The sequence below is a fragment of the Trichomycterus rosablanca genome, chromosome 2 (assembly GCF_030014385.1).
Source record: "Trichomycterus rosablanca isolate fTriRos1 chromosome 2, fTriRos1.hap1, whole genome shotgun sequence".
In the NCBI taxonomy this organism is placed as follows: domain Eukaryota; kingdom Metazoa; phylum Chordata; class Actinopteri; order Siluriformes; family Trichomycteridae; genus Trichomycterus; species Trichomycterus rosablanca.
Window position 1 is genome coordinate 39,014,565 of NC_085989.1, and position 18,336 is coordinate 39,032,900.

Consider the following 18,336-nt stretch of genomic DNA (forward strand, 5'->3'; position numbering starts at 1 on the left):
AGGTCATGTGTTAGAAGCAGGAAAATTGGGCAAGCATAAGGATTTGAGCAAGTTTGACAAGAGCCAAATTGTGATGGCTAGACAAACTGGCAAGAGAATCTCCAAAACTGCAGCTCTTGTGTGGTGTTCCCGGTCTGCAGTGGTCAGTATCTATCAAAAGTTACCTGCCTCTCTCAGCAGGATAAAGCACCCTGCTACAAAGCAAAAATGCTTCAGGAATGGTTTGAGGAGCACAACAACGAGTTTGAGGTGTTGACTTGGCCTCCAGATTCCCCAGATCTCAATCCAATCGAGCATCTGTGGGATGTGCTGGACAAACAAGTCTGATCCATGGAGGCCCCACCTCACAACTTACAGGAGTTAAAAGAGCTGCTGCTAAAATCTTGGTGCCAGATACCACAGCACACCTTCAGGGGTCTAGTGGAATCCATGCCTCGATGGGTCAGGGCTGTTTTGGCAGCAAAACGGGGACCAACACAATATTAGGAAGGTGGTCATAATGTTATTCCTCATCGGTGTATTTTAGACAGACTCATTATGGCTCTTCTACCACTTTAAAACAGTGACCACAAGGAATAACACTCAACTAAATTAAGGGTTTTGTCATTCCCACCTAAGTCACCCCAGATCTTAATGTTATCAAACACATTTGGATTGACATGCACCACACTGTGGAACACAAATACAAGTATGATGTTCATTGCCCACAGAATATTTGTGCAAGCTTGTGGAGTCCATGCCCTGTGTTTCTGCAGTCCTACGCTCCTATAGGGGACCTACCATTTACATTTACATTTTTGGCATTTAGCAAGATGCTTTTATCCAAAGCGACTTACAGTACTGTGACAGTATATTTTCTAAGCAATTGAGAGTTAAGGGCCTTGCTCAAGGGTCCAACAGAGACAACCTGGCAGTGGTGGGGCTTGAACCAGCAACCTTTTGATTACTAGTCCAGTAACTGCCAGTGTATATGGCCCTGTATATGTATGCTGGCCTCTCTGAGAGCTACCAAACAAATTTCCATCTATCTTTGAACTGGTGAGTGGATAAGGCATTTTATCGAGACAGTGCATATGAGAGTGCGTAACAAAAGCTGTCGATAAATATGTGTGAATGATAGAAGCTGATGATGGGTCAGGTGGGCTGTAAATGGGATCAGTGTGTAACAGCAGAACTGGGTCAGTAATGTGGGTGATGTTGATGAGGCATGATTTTACAGCCTGTTCTCTCAGCTGTGGTCTGTAGACACAAAGCCAACTGGCTCTGGTTTGCAGTATGTGCAGAAAAACACACAAACACACTCTAATACATTAAGCGTGGGAAGCGCTGGGTATAAATCATAGTCTCCATGACCCTAAGCACAAATTGATGTTCTTCGGTTTTTCCCCAGTGGAGCACCCCAAAAATCTGACCCACTGTCACACTTAGTCATGGTTCTGAGTCACACACACGTGCAGAAAAATGAAGGCACATTCTCACAAACAAGATGACAAACCAGTATGCATGGGTGTACATTTACATGCAATAAATATTGACAGTTTTACAAGGGTGCTGCGTCTTCCCATAATTCCCAGCATGATGCTGCATTGTATCTCAATCACAGCATGTTTGTATCCATATTACTGTGCATGTCCATGCTGTGGATGTCTGGTCAAGGCTGTTTGGGTCAGAACAGTCATAAAATGTTTGGTATCCTGCTGCTTTATGTTCTGCTGCATTAGAACTTAATGTTTTTGTATTCAACTTTGTTACCATTAAGATCATGTGTTTCTTTTTTTCTAGATTTTCTAGATCTTTATATCCCAATCTAGTCCAATTTCCAATTCCCAACAGTAAATCCACTGCTGCTTGCACAACCTTAGATCTGATTAAGGAGAACCGGATCACCACACACCCTTCGTATCACCTGCCAGAGTTCTAACTCATAGCCGTATCACGTACATGTGACTCTGCCCCCTACTTGTGCAGACTTACAGACCAGTCCAGGAGATTGCATATCGCAAAGGGAGCAGGAAGGGACCGTGTCCAACCTTCCCTCCCTCAAACACATCCAATCATCCATTTGTGTGGTTTCAACTGACCAAAGCATGTTTTTACTGTTTGGTGCATCTGAGATACGCTTGGGCCTAGAGAACTCGCTGTAGAATGGAGTGTGGATGAGAAGACAAGAGGTTCATGCTCCCCTCAAACGGCTGAGGTCTTCACAGACAGCATTCACATGTTTCTCAACGACATGTTATAAATGTTTTTGACTTCCAGAGTGATAACTTCTGAAACATAACAGTTTCTAATGCTGTCCAAAGCTTTCTTATTTAATTGAATTGTTTTATTGTGATTGTGTATTAATGTTTCAAGTATATTTAATTAAACTATCAAGCTTAAGTTTCATATTCATGTTTCATGGGTCATTATTTTAATTTGATATTGGAACTTAAATAACATAACAGAGTTTTGTTATGTTAAGGCAGAGATGGAGGGTATGACATAAATAATCGTTGACTAGTCGACTAATCAAAAAAATAATCGTCAGATTAGTCGACTACTAAAATAATCGTTAGTTGCAGCACTACTAGGTAATGCTGTGTGTTCCGCCCCGGTGGGAATCAGACGACGCTGTGTGATACCGTCTGGCCCATAGTACTAGAAAAGGTGACACTGTGTGTTCCACCTGACCCGTAGTTTAAGGATTAACAGTAAACATGTCTGGAACGCCTGTCTATGTAAGACAGAGATATCACCATGGACGAAATCGCTATAGGAGCGTCATTGTGTGGCAGTAGAACTGGAACACTGTACTATTGGTGACGACTGGTAGTATAAGTTACTTTGTCTGCTGTCAGTCTGTGGGATAGTCTTAGTATTTAGTACTGTAATTTCCCTGTTAATATGTATAATTAACCCTTATAATAACGTGTATCTCTCTTGTTTTAATTTTATATTCTCTAAACTGTAGGGTATATTTTACTATATTTTCTTTTAGTTTTCATGTTCTTAATTGCTTATCTCTCTTGTTTTAATTTCATATTCCCTAAATTGTAGGGTATATTTTACTATATTTTCTTTTAGTTTTTCATGTTCTTAATTTTTTATCTCTCTTGTTTGAATTTCATGCTCTCTTAATTGTAACTAAATGTTTGCAAGAAGTCTTTCTGAGGTTCTAGATCTCAGGAATGTTTTAATGCTTTTAATTTTTTTTTTTCCTTATGTAAAGCACTTTGAATTGCCAATGTGTATGAAAGGTGCTATACAAATAAACTTGCCTTGCCTTGCCTTGCCTTACTAGTCCAGTACCTTAACCGCCAGGCTACAACTCATATAGCTATAGTTATCACAGTAGCATGACGGTTTCTGAAGCAGTGCTTACTAAGCGCTCAAAGGAGACGCACATTAATCAGTGGTTTTAATGTTTTCTACACACAGATTGAGACTTCCCTGGATATTTTTTTATTTTTTTACAATATTATGTACAGTAGATGGTGAAAGACCTCAATTATTCTCAATTTTGGGTTGAGAAATGTTCTCACCATCCATTGTTGGGTTCCCATACAGAGCTGTATCCCGCACAGAGAGCCATGCTAAGCTTCATGTGACTCTGTCCCTACTTGTGCAGATCCTGGACCTCCAGTCCTGGAGATCGCATATCGCAGTGGCAGTGAGAAAGGATCTTGTCCGACCTCCCCCCCCCCCCTTGAACACGCCCAACTGTGTTTGTGTGGACCTGAGCCCATATGGCTGTAGTTGTTGCAGTAGCATGACGGTTTCTCATGCAGTGCTTACTAAGCGCTCAAAGGAGACGCAGATGTTTTCTATACACAGATTGAGACTTACCTGGATTTTTTTTTAAATGTTCACAATATTATGTACAGTAGATGGTGTAAGACCTCAATTATTCTCAATTTTGGGTTGAGAAATGTTCTCACCATCCATTGTTGGGTTCCCATACAGAGCTGTATCCCATACAGAGAGCCATGCTAAGTTTCATGTGACTCCATCCCCTACGTGCAAACACACAGACCAGTCCAGCAAAGACCTAGTTCGACCTTCCCTCCCTCAAACTTGCCCAATCATGTTTGTGTGGACAGAAAAACTGAACTGTTGTTTGGTGCATCTGAGATGAGCTTGGGTCTAGAGAACTTGCCAGAGTTTCTGCATTGAATTGGTGTATGGCTTTCTTGTGCATTATGTGACTACAATTTTGTAGTCAAATTTTTTAGTAAACAAAGTACTCCTGAGCCCATGTGGCTATAGTTCTCATGCACTACTCTCTAAGGACTCAAAGGGCATGCACATTCATCAGTGGTTTTAATGTTTGCTATACACAGAATACTCTGTATTTTTTTAATCTTTTCACAATATTATGTACAGTAGATGGTGAAAGACATTGATTATTTACAGTTTTGTGGTGATTGACAGTTCTCCCATTAAGTTTGGCACAAATTGGTGAACCATCTTTCCCTGCAAAGAATTTATACCCAGTCATGATACCCTCAGCTGTTTTTTCTGGAATCTTTCAAAGCAGTGTGAGTGTTCTATAAACTTTCCACCCTTATTTTGCCCCATCCCATCATTTTTGAGTAAGTTGAAGGCATTAAATTCAAATGTAGTTTATAGTGGAATTCAACCTTTAATTTAGTCAGAATATTTAGCTAAGGTGACTGATACATAAGGCCCTACCTAATTCACGGCCATGAAAATCCTGTTATGGACCGATTTGCAATGAAATTCAAAATGTAAGATTTGTGTTTAGTAATTTAACATTTTTCATTCGTGTAGCATTTAAGTGTCTCATGTTTACTGGTTAATTTGCACTATGAGGTGGTCCAAGCAATCCTACGGCAATTCAGTTAGCAATCGGTTAGTCAAAATGTCCAAGATGTCGAAGTCTAAAGTAGCTAACATTACTCAGGTAACTGAGTTTGGAAAACTCCCAACCAATTCTGTGGATGCAGGGGGGATGTCAAGTGTTTTCGTATTTGAGACGGAGCCTCACACAGTCGCTGAATGTTCTAGGTTTACATTCAACTTGTTATTTAATGATGTCCGTAAAATGTGGCACTTTTCATTAAAAATCTGTGCTTTTTAAAAAACCAGGTCTGCACATTTTCCCAGGAATTTAGTAGGGCCCTACTCATACAGTAGCAAGAAAGATAGATTTTTTTATGTGACTCATTTGACTTCAATGGAACTTAAATGGTCAAATAAAAAGTTTAGTAAAAGGGCATGCCAAAAGAAATCACTAATCCTAAAAAAACCCTTGCATCGTGAAGCACTTTATGGAGCTCTTCCAGAAGAATGCATGGTGACCTTTTTAGAGAAAAGTGGCTTGCAAACTTACCTAGCTTGCTAAAATAAACAATGCTACCCCAGGTTACACTTCACACACATACTTCAAGTTTACCTACAAGTATAGTCTATAAAGCAGAGAATATGTTTTTGTACATTTATACTTACAATGTACAACAGCTAGCTAATGTGTGTTTATTAATTGGCTACAGTGCCATTAGCCAGCTAGCTAAAGAAACGAATAATCCTTCATCCTAGAGTGGTGTTATTTTACTAAGATTCAAGCAATAAACGTTTAACATGGTATTTTATGTTAATGTCATGTGGTATGCTTGTCATTTTTGTATACTTGCAATGTTTGTCAACAGAAATTGTGTATCTACCATATGGACAGAGTGTATTAGTGTGGTAGACATGTAGTGACATGTCACTCTATATTAACTGGCATTAGCTATATATAGGGCTTTAAGAGAAATATTTACTGAATAGTCAGGTGAAGATGGATTAGCATAATGTTAATTCTGGCTACTGAACACATGGTTTTATTAGCTAGCAGTTAGCACTTTCAAGTGAAGGATTTCTTTAAAGGCTGCTGGCACAGGATACTGTACTAATAAATAAAGTGAGGGAGTGATAGAAGAGACAGGTAGCTATCTGGCACAGACAGTTCAGGCCCAGTATATCCACTCATATCCACTCTTTTATTGCTTGGCTGACAGACGCCTGCTCTGGGACGGCAGCCCAGAAAACCTGCAGTAAATGTAAATGCATCTATTAAAACCCCAGGCGCCGAGGGCGCACCAAAAAGATCACTCATCCAGAAGAATAGTCATTAAAGCTCCAAACTCTTTAGAGTTGTGCCTATGAGGCAAAGCACATCCACTTATACCAGGCAAAACGATTCAGCATGCACTGCGCATTCACAGATAAAGGTTTGAGGAAAAAAATACCAAGCAATTTCATAACTGGCTTATCAGAAAGAGAAAAAATGGAATATGAGTCCTGGAATTATATATCAAAACAAATAAAATAAACCACATGTCTGATTCACAGGTGACACATGGGACTGGGAATGGACACAAAAACAACAAAATACAGCTATTTCAGCTTCACAATCCAGTAAAAATCAGCAGGGCACAAAGCAAGGTGAAATAAAACTAGTTTAGAATAGACTGTTTAAATCAAATGATATAAAGACTGCAAACAGTACTTGTCACAACTTGCACTTCTAGTGAGCTATAAAATGTCAAACTTCCATCCAATTATATATACATAAAAAAAAAAATCATCAAGTATGTTTACACTTGTTTGTTTCAATCCTCCTGAGTGTTCGAATTATTTATAATTCACAAAAAATACAGGTGTATCATTTAAAAAAATACATGATGAACAGATGGAAGGATGAACAGATGGAAGGATGAACAGATGGAAGGATGAATGGATGGATGGGATGGACCAACAAGTGGATGGATGGATAGATGGACGAACAAGAGGATGGATGAATGGATGGATGGACAAACAAGTGGATGGATGGATGGATGGACAAACAAGTGGATGGATGGATGGACAGACAAACGGACGGACGAACAAGTGGAAGGATGGATGGATGGGGGAATGGATGGACAGACAGACGGACGGACGGACGAACAAGTGCATGGATGGAAGGATGAATGGATGGATGGATGAACAAGTGGATGGATGGATGAACAAGTGGATGGATGGATGGGTGGGTGGTTGGTTGGATGGATGAATGAATGGATGATTTGGGTGGATGGTGGATGGATGGATGGATGGATGGATGGATGGATGGATGATTTGGGTGGATGGTGGATGGATGGATGGATGGATGGATGATTGGTTCATTTGCGTGGATGGATGGATGGATGGTTCATTGCATGGATGGTGGATGGATGGACGGATGGACAGGTAAATGAGTAGATGGATGCATGGATGGATGGATGGATGGATGGATGAATGGATGGACGGCAAATAGAAGGGTAGGTGAGTGAACATGGGTGGATGGATGAATGGACGAACAAGTGGATGGATGGATGGACAGGTAAATGAGTGGATGGATGGACAGATAATTGTTTACTGCTTCTATTTACTCTAAATAAAAATAAACCAACTATCTGGGACTTCAACCAGGTCAGATAGGCCATTATAATTGAGTTTACCAAGTCTCTTTAAGACATATATGACAAGAGAACCTTCTACTAATACATCCCAGCATGTGGTCTGTGAATACTGGTGTTGGCACGAAATATAAAAGCATAAAAAGTCTTGTAAGAATTATTGTCAATATTGGATATTTTTAAATAATCTGGATTATTTAAGATTATTTTCAATATAAATCAATACAACAATCTTGTTTTCATATACAGTATATAATCAGTCAACACTGTTTTAATATGAATCATAGCAAATTATGATTTTATGATTATTTATAGTTAGACCCAGATCGATAAACTGTGTACCAATTAAAAAAAAATTAATGTTTTAAAATACAACTGTAATTCAGTCTATGCGTGTTATTATACTGTTGCCATGCTTTTTTGCAATTACAGTGTATCACAAAAGTGAGTACACCCCTCACATTTCTGCAGATATTTAAGTATATCTTTTCATGGGACAACACTGACAAAATGACACTTTGACACAATGAAAAGTAGTCTGTGTGCAGCTTATATAACAGTGTAAATTTATTCTTCCCTCAAAATAACTCAATATACAGCCATTAATGTCTAAACCACCGGCAACAAAAGTGAGTACACCCCTAAGAGACTACACCCCTAAATGTCCAAATTGAGCACTGCTTGTCATTTTCCCTCCAAAATGTCATGTGATTTTTTAGTGTTACTAGGTCTCAGGTGTGCATAGAGAGCAGGTGTGTTCAATTTAGTAGTACAGCTCTCACACTCTCTCATACTGGTCACTGAAAGTTCCAACATGGCACCTCATGGCAAAGAACTCTCTGAGGATCTTAAAAGACGAATTGTTGCGCTACATGAAGATGGCCAAGGCTACAAGAAGATTGCCAACACCCTGAAACTGAGCTGCAGCACAGTGGCCAAGATCATCCAGCGTTTTAAAAGAGCAGGGTCCACTCAGAACAGACCTCGCGTTGGTCGTCCAAAGAAGCTGAGTGCACGTGCTCAGCGTCACATCCAACTGCTGTCTTTGAAAGATAGGCGCAGGAGTGCTGTCAGCATTGCTGCAGAGATTGAAAAGGTGGGGGGTCAGCCTGTCAGTGCTCAGACCATACGCCGCACACTACATCAAATTGGTCTGCATGGCTGTCACCCCAGAAGGAAGCCTCTTCTGAAGTCTCTACACAAGAAAGCCCGCAAACAGTTTGCTGAAGACATGTCAACAAAGGACATGGATTACTGGAACCATGTCCTATGGTCTGATAAGACCAAGATTAATTTGTTTGGTTCAGATGGTCTCAAGCATGTGTGGCGGCAATCAGGTGAGGAGTACAAAGATAAGTGTGTCATGCCTACAGTCAAGCATGGTGGTGGGAATGCCATGGTCTGGGGCTGCATGAGTGCAGCAGGTGTTGGGGAGTTACATTTCATTGAGGGACACATGAACTCCAATATGTACTGTGAAATACTGAAGCAGAGCATGATCCCCTCCCTCCGGAAACTGGGTCGCAGGGCAGTGTTCCAACATGATAATGACCCCAAACACACCTCTAAGACAACCACTGCTTTATTGAAGAGGCTGAGGGTAAAGGTGATGGACTGGCCAAGCATGTCTCCAGACCTCAACCCAATAGAACATCTTTGGGGCATCCTCAAGCGGAAGGTGGAGGAGCGCAAAGTCTCGAATATCCGCCAGCTCCATGATGTCGTCATGGAGGAGTGGAAAAGCATTCCAGTGGCAACCTGTGAAGCTCTGGTAAACTCCATGCCCAGGAGAGTTAAGGCAGTTCTGGGAAATAATGGTGGCCACACAAAATATTGACACTTCAGGAACTTTCACTAAGGGGTGTACTCACTTTTGTTGCGGGTGGTTTAGACATTAATGGCTGTATATTGAGTTATTTTGAGGGAAGAATAAATTTACACTGTTATATAAGCTGCACACAGACTACTTTTCATTGTGTCAAAGTGTCATTTTGTCAGTGTTGTCCCATGAAAAGATATACTTAAATATCTGCAGAAATGTGAGGGGTGTACTCACTTTTGTGATACACTGTATGTGTATGAAATGAATCATTAATTAAAATATTTTATTAATAACAAGCCTTTTTGCAAAGCTGGTGAACCTATTTGTTTTATAAAACAACTGAAAACATAAAACAGTGCTGGACGTGGGTAAAAAATAATGAACTAATTTGAATATCACAGGAAGAGCAGTGTTCAGATTATATCTGGAGATTCAATAAAATGGAGTTGATACAATCCGGACACAAGAAGCACGAAACACCCAGGTGTAAACAGGGGTCATTAAAATACCAACCAGCAGCAAATAATGAGAGACAGAAAAGGGTCATACGGTCACACGGCAGAAGAAAATGTAGCATGGCGGATACTGTAAAAGAGCAAGCTAGTGTGTATGTGTTTGTGTATGCATGCAGTGGGATGGGGGCACTCACCTCCTCAGGTTCATGGTTCTGGGTAATATAAGGCAGAGGAGAGTCACAGTCGGGAATGTAGTGATTGCAGTAGTGTTTTGCAGCCCGAGGGTCATCTGAAATCAGCAGTTGCTGGATATCTCCCTATCTCACACACACACACACACACACACACACACACACACACACAGAGATTTCAGTCAGATTACACAACTAGAACCAGGCCAGAAATCTCTAATATTGTGGACAAAACCAGACCAAACCAGATATTCTGCTGCGAATGGAAATATTCAACCCCCTCACCTAAAAGCTTCTATAGTGATGTGTCTCAGTAAACAGAGACAGGATATTTATTGTTATATATAAGCAATTTAAATAATTTAAGTTGACGTCATTGTGAGTCTAATTAATAAACATCTAGTTCTCTTGACAAATGTTATTGTGCACTATTATATAACTATTATTCCCCCAGCTTCAGTACTTGGTGGAACATCTTTTTGTCTTGATTGCTTCTAACAGGCGATTTCATTAAGTGCTAACAAGCTTCTGATACCTCTCTTGTGGAATCTTTAAACCTTAATGAGCTGGAAGCTTTTGCTTGAGAAGAATGGGTGATCTCTTTCTTTAAATTCCACCAAAGGTTTTCTATAGGATTTAAATCTGGACACTGAGAAGGCCACTTCATGATGCTCCAGGCTGACTCTTTAACCAAATTTTGCTCTGGATAATTGTCTTGCAAGAAAGTCCAATTATGACCAAGGTTCAATTTACAACATCACAGGAGATCTTAACCTTTCTGATAAAAATGTCTTAGTCATGTGGTCAAAACTGCCCGTTTCTGCAGCAGAAAACATCTCCATATCATAACTGACCAACCTCAATGCATGACCATGTGGAGTATTCTTCTGGTCATAAGCCTCGCCTTTCTTGCACCACACAAATCACTCAGCGAAACAGTTCCAGTGTTGATTCATCACTATATAGGACTGTGTCCCAGAGCTCTGCAGTCTTATCCAAATTCTAAGCCCTATTACAGTAGACCTTTGGTCAAGAATGGCATGATTGGTGATGTCCAGCCATGAAGTCCCTAGTTGTTAAGTGATCTTCTTGTGGTTCCGACTGACACATTTCTTCCAGCCTTCATCAGAACATCCTGTACGTCTTTTGCAGTAACACAGGGGTTTCTCCTTTGTTCTCCTGATGCGGCCTCTGGACACATTTTGGGCTTTCCCCCACAGCCAGACAGGTCTGCTGGATCATTGTCTTGCTGGAACGTCCAATTATCACCCAAGTTAAATTTTACAACACAGGTCTCGACATTCCTCCTAAAAATGCCAGTCACATGGTTAAGATCACCAGTCCCTGCCGCAGAAAACATCTCCATATCATCACCGACCCACCTTCATGCTTGACCATGAGGAGTATACTTCTGGTCATAAGCCTCACCTTTCCTGCACCAGACAAACCGCCGATTCATATGGCCAAACAGTTCCAGTGTTGATTCATCACTATATAGAACTGTGTCCCAGAACTCTGCAGTCTTATCCAAATTCTAAGCCCTATTACAGTCGACCTTTGGTCAAATGTGGCGTGATTGGTGATGTCCGGCTACGAAGTCCCTAGTTGTTAAGTGATCTTCTTGTGGTTCCCACTGACACATTTGTTCCAGCCTTCATCAGAACATCCTGTACGTTTTTGGGTTTCCCTTTTGTTGTCCTGATGAGGCCTCTGGACATATTTTGGGCTTTCCCCCACAGCCAGACAGGTTTGCTGGATCATTGTCTTGCTGGAAAGTTCAATTATCACCAAAGATCAATTTTACAACACTGGTCTCGACACTCCTGATAGAAATGCCAGTCATGTGGTTAAGATTGCCAGATCAGTACTGGCCCATCTCTATGCTTGACCATGAGGAGTATTCTTCTGGTCATAAGCCTTGCACCAGATAAATCACTGATCTGTATGGCCAAACAGTTCCAGTGTTGATTCATTACTATGCTTCTTGGTCAAGAATGGCATGATTGGTGACGTCCGGCCATGAAGTCCCTAGTTGTTAAGTGATCTTCTTGTGGTTCCCACTGACACATTTGTTCCAGCCTTCATCAGAACATCCTGTACATCTTTTGCTGTAACACAGGGGTTTCCCTTTGTTGTCCTGATGAGGCCTCTGGACAGATTTTGGGCTTTCCCCTACAGCCAGACAAATTTGATGTTGCGCCAAAAGTTTGGAAATTCCAGACAGTGCTCCCAGTGGGGTTTTATGAAATGTTCAAGGTCTTGGAAAGATTCTTATAATCATTGCTCTTTTGCTACAATGAAATGATCTCTGAACTTAAATTGTTCATTTGCTGCATCATTCAACTGGTAAAGACTTCATTTAAAGCATAATCTAGCTCTGCAGTATATTTTAAACTAATAGGACACCCTTAAATGAAAAAAGGAAACTATCAGTCAACAGTACAAGTAAAATATTATTGATCATCAAACCCTTAACCACTTAACAAGCTTTTAAACGCAGTCTTCCTATACAAGGCATCCTCTAACATACAGGAAGATCTGTTGGTAAACGATGCCCCCTATTGGCAAGTAGCCATTACATATAAGCAACTTTTCGTCAGCTTTAATTCCCAAGCAAATCTTATTAAGCTGGAGGACATTCCTCAGTTCTCTCACTAAACAGCTCTTTCGTCACACTAGGGAAACATCCTGACACTAGTCTGCCAGCTTCTCACTGGGTAAAAAGAGTACATTCCCAACTTTAACAGACTTTGTGTTCTAAATCGACTTTTTTAAGCACCATAAGCACTTGTGAGACCACCTATTACAGCCAAAAAAGAACAGTTAAAAGTAAAAAAGTTGGACTTTCCGGACAGTGCGGTAGATTCAGAAAGTATTCAGACCCCATGACCCTTTGAACATTTTGTATATTGTGAATTTAATTATGAATTAAATTGCTTGCTATTTTACTTATGAATCTACAAATATTCACTCATAATAATAAAGCAAATAGTATCAGTACTATTCATTCAATACTTGTATAAGCTAATGACATAAGCATCTGTGAACTGCCAACGTCAGGTATCTCCACTGATAGTTGATGCGGTTTAAGTCTGGGCTTTAGCTGATTCAAGGACATTTAGACACTTGCCACGAAGTGCTGCAGAGAATTGTCTGTCTAACATGTTCTCCCATCTCTGCACAAGACTTTTGAAGCTCTTTAGAAGTGACCATTGGGTTCTTTCTTATTTCTGCAACCAAGGCCCTTCATGGTCGAATGTCTAATTTGCTGGCTGGAAGACCAACCCTGGGAAGGTTCAAAATTTTATCCTTTTACAAATTATTAAGATCAATGTGGCCCTGGGAACACGGTGTTATTTCATTGCTCTAAACCTGACAACACAGAGTAAATTGTGGGCTTTTATAAATGTAGTCATGTGCCTTTCTAAACTGTCTAATCAATTCAAATTGCTACAGGTTGACTCCAGGTTGAGTTATAATCACAATCAAAGAATAATTTAAGTTAATAGGATGCATCTGTCCACATTGGAGTGTCATAAAAAGGGTCTGAATACTTGGAAGTAAAAGATTTTATTTTAAATCTTTATTTTATTTTATTTTAAAAGTAATATATGTGTATATAACTGTTTATGTTTAAAATATAAGACTAAATTATATACATATATACGTATATATACACTTCTTCTATATGGTAAGTGGAGCTGATAAAGTGGACAGTGAGTGTAGAAACAAGGAGGTGGTTTTAATGTTATGGCTGATTGGATAATATATATACCAAAGTGACTTACAATTATCACTGAATACAATGATACGATGCAAGGCAATTGAGGGTTAAGGTCCTTGCTCAGGGGCCCAACAGTGCTAACTGGTGGTGGGTCTTGAATCGGCAACCCCATAATTACTAGTCCAGTACCTTAAGCGCTGAGCTACCAAGATGTACACAAGCGCTACAATGCGCAGTTATCATTTTTCATTGTTCATTAATATTTTACATTTTCTTACTCATCAAGCTTCAATTCTAGCAGAACGATTCCATGCTAACAACATTTAAACAGGTGTACAATTAATCCTCACATGAACTAGCTGTGGCTGCAGATAAACCAAAATGCAACTGCACACCGAGATAAATTTCTAGGCTACAGCGCAAAACAACCCCTGCACTGGCAGACTAAGCACTGCAACTAAACGCAGCTCTAGCCTAGAACTGGTTTCTAGTTTTCTACTTCCAGATCATTCAGGAAGAAGAAAAGCCGAACATGATCTGAAGACTGAATATACTGTACATCTGGAGAAAAGTGTGAGAGAACTGGTTTCAAAGAGGAGAGGTGGGAGCAACATCAAAGCTGTAAGCCTAAGCAAAGCCATGAGACTGGGGAGCTCAGATTAGCAGCTAATTAGAGTCATTTTATGGTGTAATAAGATCTGTTATGTAATTAAACTAAAGATTGGCCTCCTAACTGTTATTAGTGGTTATGATTAACCCCTTAAATTCTTATCTTGACTAACATTTTAATATAAATCTGCATAAAACAAAATGTGTTTGTGTTGTGCAGCAGTCTAATGCATGAGATGCTGAGATCTGAAGCACTAAAGGTTAAATCCCAGAAAGTGCTAATGGCCTGTCCGGTCACCCAAACAGGCACAGTTGGCTGTGCATTCTGCTGTCTGGACAAGGAATCTACATTTACAGACGCCTTTATCCAAAGCGACTTACAGTACTGAAACAGCATACAGTCTGAGCAATTGAGGGTTAAGTGACCTTCTGATTACTAGTCCAGTACATTAACAGCTAGGCTACAGCTGCCTCAAGTAAATCAATTCTGTATAGTCTAATAACACACTAACTATAGTGTATTTCCTATAATCATTACACACATTGTTTAATTATTTACAGTCCCGTCACCCTATGCAGGCATCCCTGGAGCAGACAGGGTTAAGAGCCCTGCTCAAGGACCCAACAGTGGCTGTATAGCAGAGGCTGGATTTGAACCGACAATCTTCCGACTGATAGCCCAAAGCACTACCTAATAGGCTACCACTGTCCGGTATTTAAGGTACTGCACCCTGTGAGACTGGCAGGTGAAAAGATGTGGTGGACAACTGCGTGTCTATTAAAGGCGGTGTGTGATAAAAGGCTACTGATATTAAAAGCTAGAACAACTCATCTATGCCAGTATATGATATGATCTATAATACTATATATTATAACAGACTGTTATGCAGTCATCAGTGTCACTCATTGTTATGATTACTTGATTATTAGTACTTGGCTACTTATTACTGTCACTGATCCAGCCTCTGTGTGCTCCTGCTGGAGCTCCTGTTCACCTGCCACGCCCACCTGTCCAGGAGCACATGGTGGAAAAGTGTTTGTTTAGAGCAGTGTTTCTCAACCTTTTTTCAGTCACGGCGCCCTTTAAAAGTATTCAAAATCTCGAGTCACCCCAGTCTAAAATGTATTAAAAAACTTACACTCCCTCGGACTGCTAACACACAAAAACACTACAGGGATGAGAAGTACTGTGGTTGCATTGCATTAAGCTTCAGAAAAATCCTCTCTTGTGCAGAGATGAGCCTGTTTGTTTCTGCTTTAAAACATACGCGCCATGAACCAATCAGATTTAACATCATTAAACAAGTTTATAGTTTATTTCTCAGTTATTTGTCATTATACCACTAGCACTGCTCATTGTCTGCATGGTTTCTCTGTAGCTCGGTTATGGCTCTCATACTCACACTCAAAAGAAGCTTTATTGGCATGACATTCGTATTGCCAAATAACAATAAAAAAGAACAAATATATACAAAACAGTTACTCGAGCAAAAATATAAAATAGAATTAAATATTAATAAAAACAGTGCAAAAATAATAACAATAAAAATTATAATATTTACATTAATGAGGTAATGAGCTCTCGCTCTCTCTCTGTGTGTGTGTGTGTGTGTGTGTGTGTGTGTGTGTGTCGCTTGCTCTCTCAACGATACTGAAAGTGATTTGAATTTCGACAATAAACAGCTCTTATTATGACTGATTAATTCCCTCTACTTATGGAAGCGGAACGGTTGAATTACAGCCAATAAGAACTGCACAGAAATATAAATATATATATATATATATATATATATATATATATATATATATATATACAGTGGGGTCAAAAAGTATTTAGTCAGCCACTGATTGTGCAAGTTCTCCTACTTAGAAAGATGAGAGAGGTCTGTAATTTTCATCATAGGTACACTTCAACTAAGAGAGACAAAATGAGAAAAAGAAATCCAGGAAATCACATTGTAGGACTTTTAAAGAATTTATTTGTAAATTATGGTGGAAAATAAGTATTTGGTCAATAACAAACAAGCAAGATTTCTGGCTCTCACAGACCTGTAACTTCTTTAAGAAGCTCTTCTGTCCTCCACTCGTTACCTGTATTAATGGCACCTGTTTGACATCGTTATCTGTATAAAAGACACCTGTCCACAGCCTCAAAAGGTCAGACTCCAAACTCAACCATGGCCAAGACCAAAGAGCTGTCGAAGGACACCAGGAAGAAAATTGTAGACCTGCACCAGGCTGGGAAGAGTGAATCTACAATAGGCAAGCAGGTTGGTGTGAATAAATCAACTGTGGGAGCAATTGTAAGAAAATGGAAGACATACAAGACCATTGATAATCTCCCTTGGGGTCAAGATCTCATCCCGTGGGGTCAAAATGATCATGAGAACGGTGAGCAAAAATCCCAGAACTACACGGAGGGACCTGATAAATGACCTGCAGAGAGCTGGGACCAAAGTAACAAAGGCTACCATCAGTAACACACTACGCCGAGAGGGACTCAAATCCTGCAGTGCCAGGCGTGTCCCCCTGCTTAAGCCAGTACATGTCCAGACCCGTCTGAAGTTTGCCAGAGAGCATATGGATGATCCAGAAGAGGATTGGGAGAATATCATGTGGTCAGATGAAACCAAAATGGAACTTTTTGGTAAAAACTCAACTCGTCGTGTTTGGAGGAAGAAGAAGAACCCAAGAACACCATACCTACTGTGAAGCATGGGGGTGGAAACATCATGCTTTGGGGCTGTTTTTCTGCAAAGGGGACAGGATGACTGATCCGTGTTAAGGGAAGAATGAACGAGAATCCTTTAAAAAAAAGTAGGAGAACCTGCACAATCAGTGGCTGACTAAATACTTTTTGACCCCACTGTATAGCGGCTCCCAGAGGCGCGATTCGGTTCCTTTTGTTCATTTTAAAGAGCCGTTCAATAGAATCGGATCGTTCACGAACGACCCATCATTATAGGCAACGCATGCAACCCGCGTTGACGTTGTAGCATGGGGAAAGGGGTGTGTGAGACAAATTATGATGTTTGAGGCGGCTAATGGTGTACATTTTCATGATAAGTTGACTTTTTTGTATTTTAAATTTATTTCATAATATCAGTAACGTCAGAATATTTTTGACGGCACCCCTGACGAAGCCAGATTGGTCCCCTCTGCTAATTAGCCCCAGCTGCCCCTTATCTGAGGCTATTTAAGAGGGGAGCTGGGGGACAGTCTTTGGAGACTATTTTGCCTGTAATTTTTTCGGTTTGGTTTGCGATGCGATACTTTGCTTTTAATTCTGTCCGTAGGCGGCATGGTGTATAAGTGGGTAGCACTGTCGCCTCACAGCAAGAAGGTCCTGGGTTCGATCCCCAGGTGGGGTGGACCGGGTCCTTTCTGTGTGACGTTTGAATGTTCTCCCCGTGTCTGTGTGGGTTTCCTCCGGGTGCTTCGGTTTCCTCCCACAGTACAAAAACATGCAATTGAGGTGAATTGGAGATACAAAATTGTCCATGACTGTGTGTGATATAACCTTGTGAATTGATGAACCTTGTGTTATGAGTAACTACCGTTCCTGTCATGAATGTAACCAAAGTGTAAAACATGACGTTAAAATCCTAACAAACAAATAAACAGATTCCGTCCGTCGGTTGTTTGCTTTTGCCTTGCCTTTGCATTGCCTTTGTCTGTTAGCCTCTTTAGCCTGTTGGCCTTAGCTCAGTTTGTCCTGTTTGCTCAGTTTACCCTGTTTGTTCAGTTTGCCTTAAACTTTGTTTTTAAGTCCTGTTTAGCTCTGTTTAGTCTTGTTTAGCTCCTTTTAGCTCTGTTTAGTCTTTTTAGCTCTGTTTAGTCTTGTTTAGCTCTGTTTAGTCTTGTTTAGCTCTATTTAGCTCTGTTTAGTCTTGTTTAGCTCTGTTTAGCTCTGTTTAGTCTTGTTTAGCTCTATTTAGCTGTTTAGCTCTGTTTAGTCTTGTTTAGCTCTATTTAGCTCTGTTTAGTCTTGTTTAGCTCTGTTTAGTCTTGTTTAGCTCTGTTTAGCTCTTGTTAGTTCCTGTTTATTCTTATTTAGCTTAGGAGTTAGGTTTGCTTTTGTTCTTGTGTGTTTAGTTTAGCATTAGCATTGTGTTTC

At 40.2% G+C, this 18,336-nt stretch overlaps 1 protein-coding gene across 1 annotated transcript in view; it reads right to left on the reverse strand.

Annotated features, from left to right (window-relative positions):
* The window catches only part of col5a3a (collagen, type V, alpha 3a), a 180,503-nt gene that overhangs the window by 103,848 nt on the left and 58,319 nt on the right, over nt 1–18,336 (reverse strand). Inside the window, exon 5 of the mRNA XM_063015234.1 lies at nt 9,890–10,012. Within this exon, the coding sequence (XP_062871304.1) occupies nt 9,890–10,012 (123 nt within the window). The remainder of the gene's footprint in view (nt 1–9,889; nt 10,013–18,336) is intronic.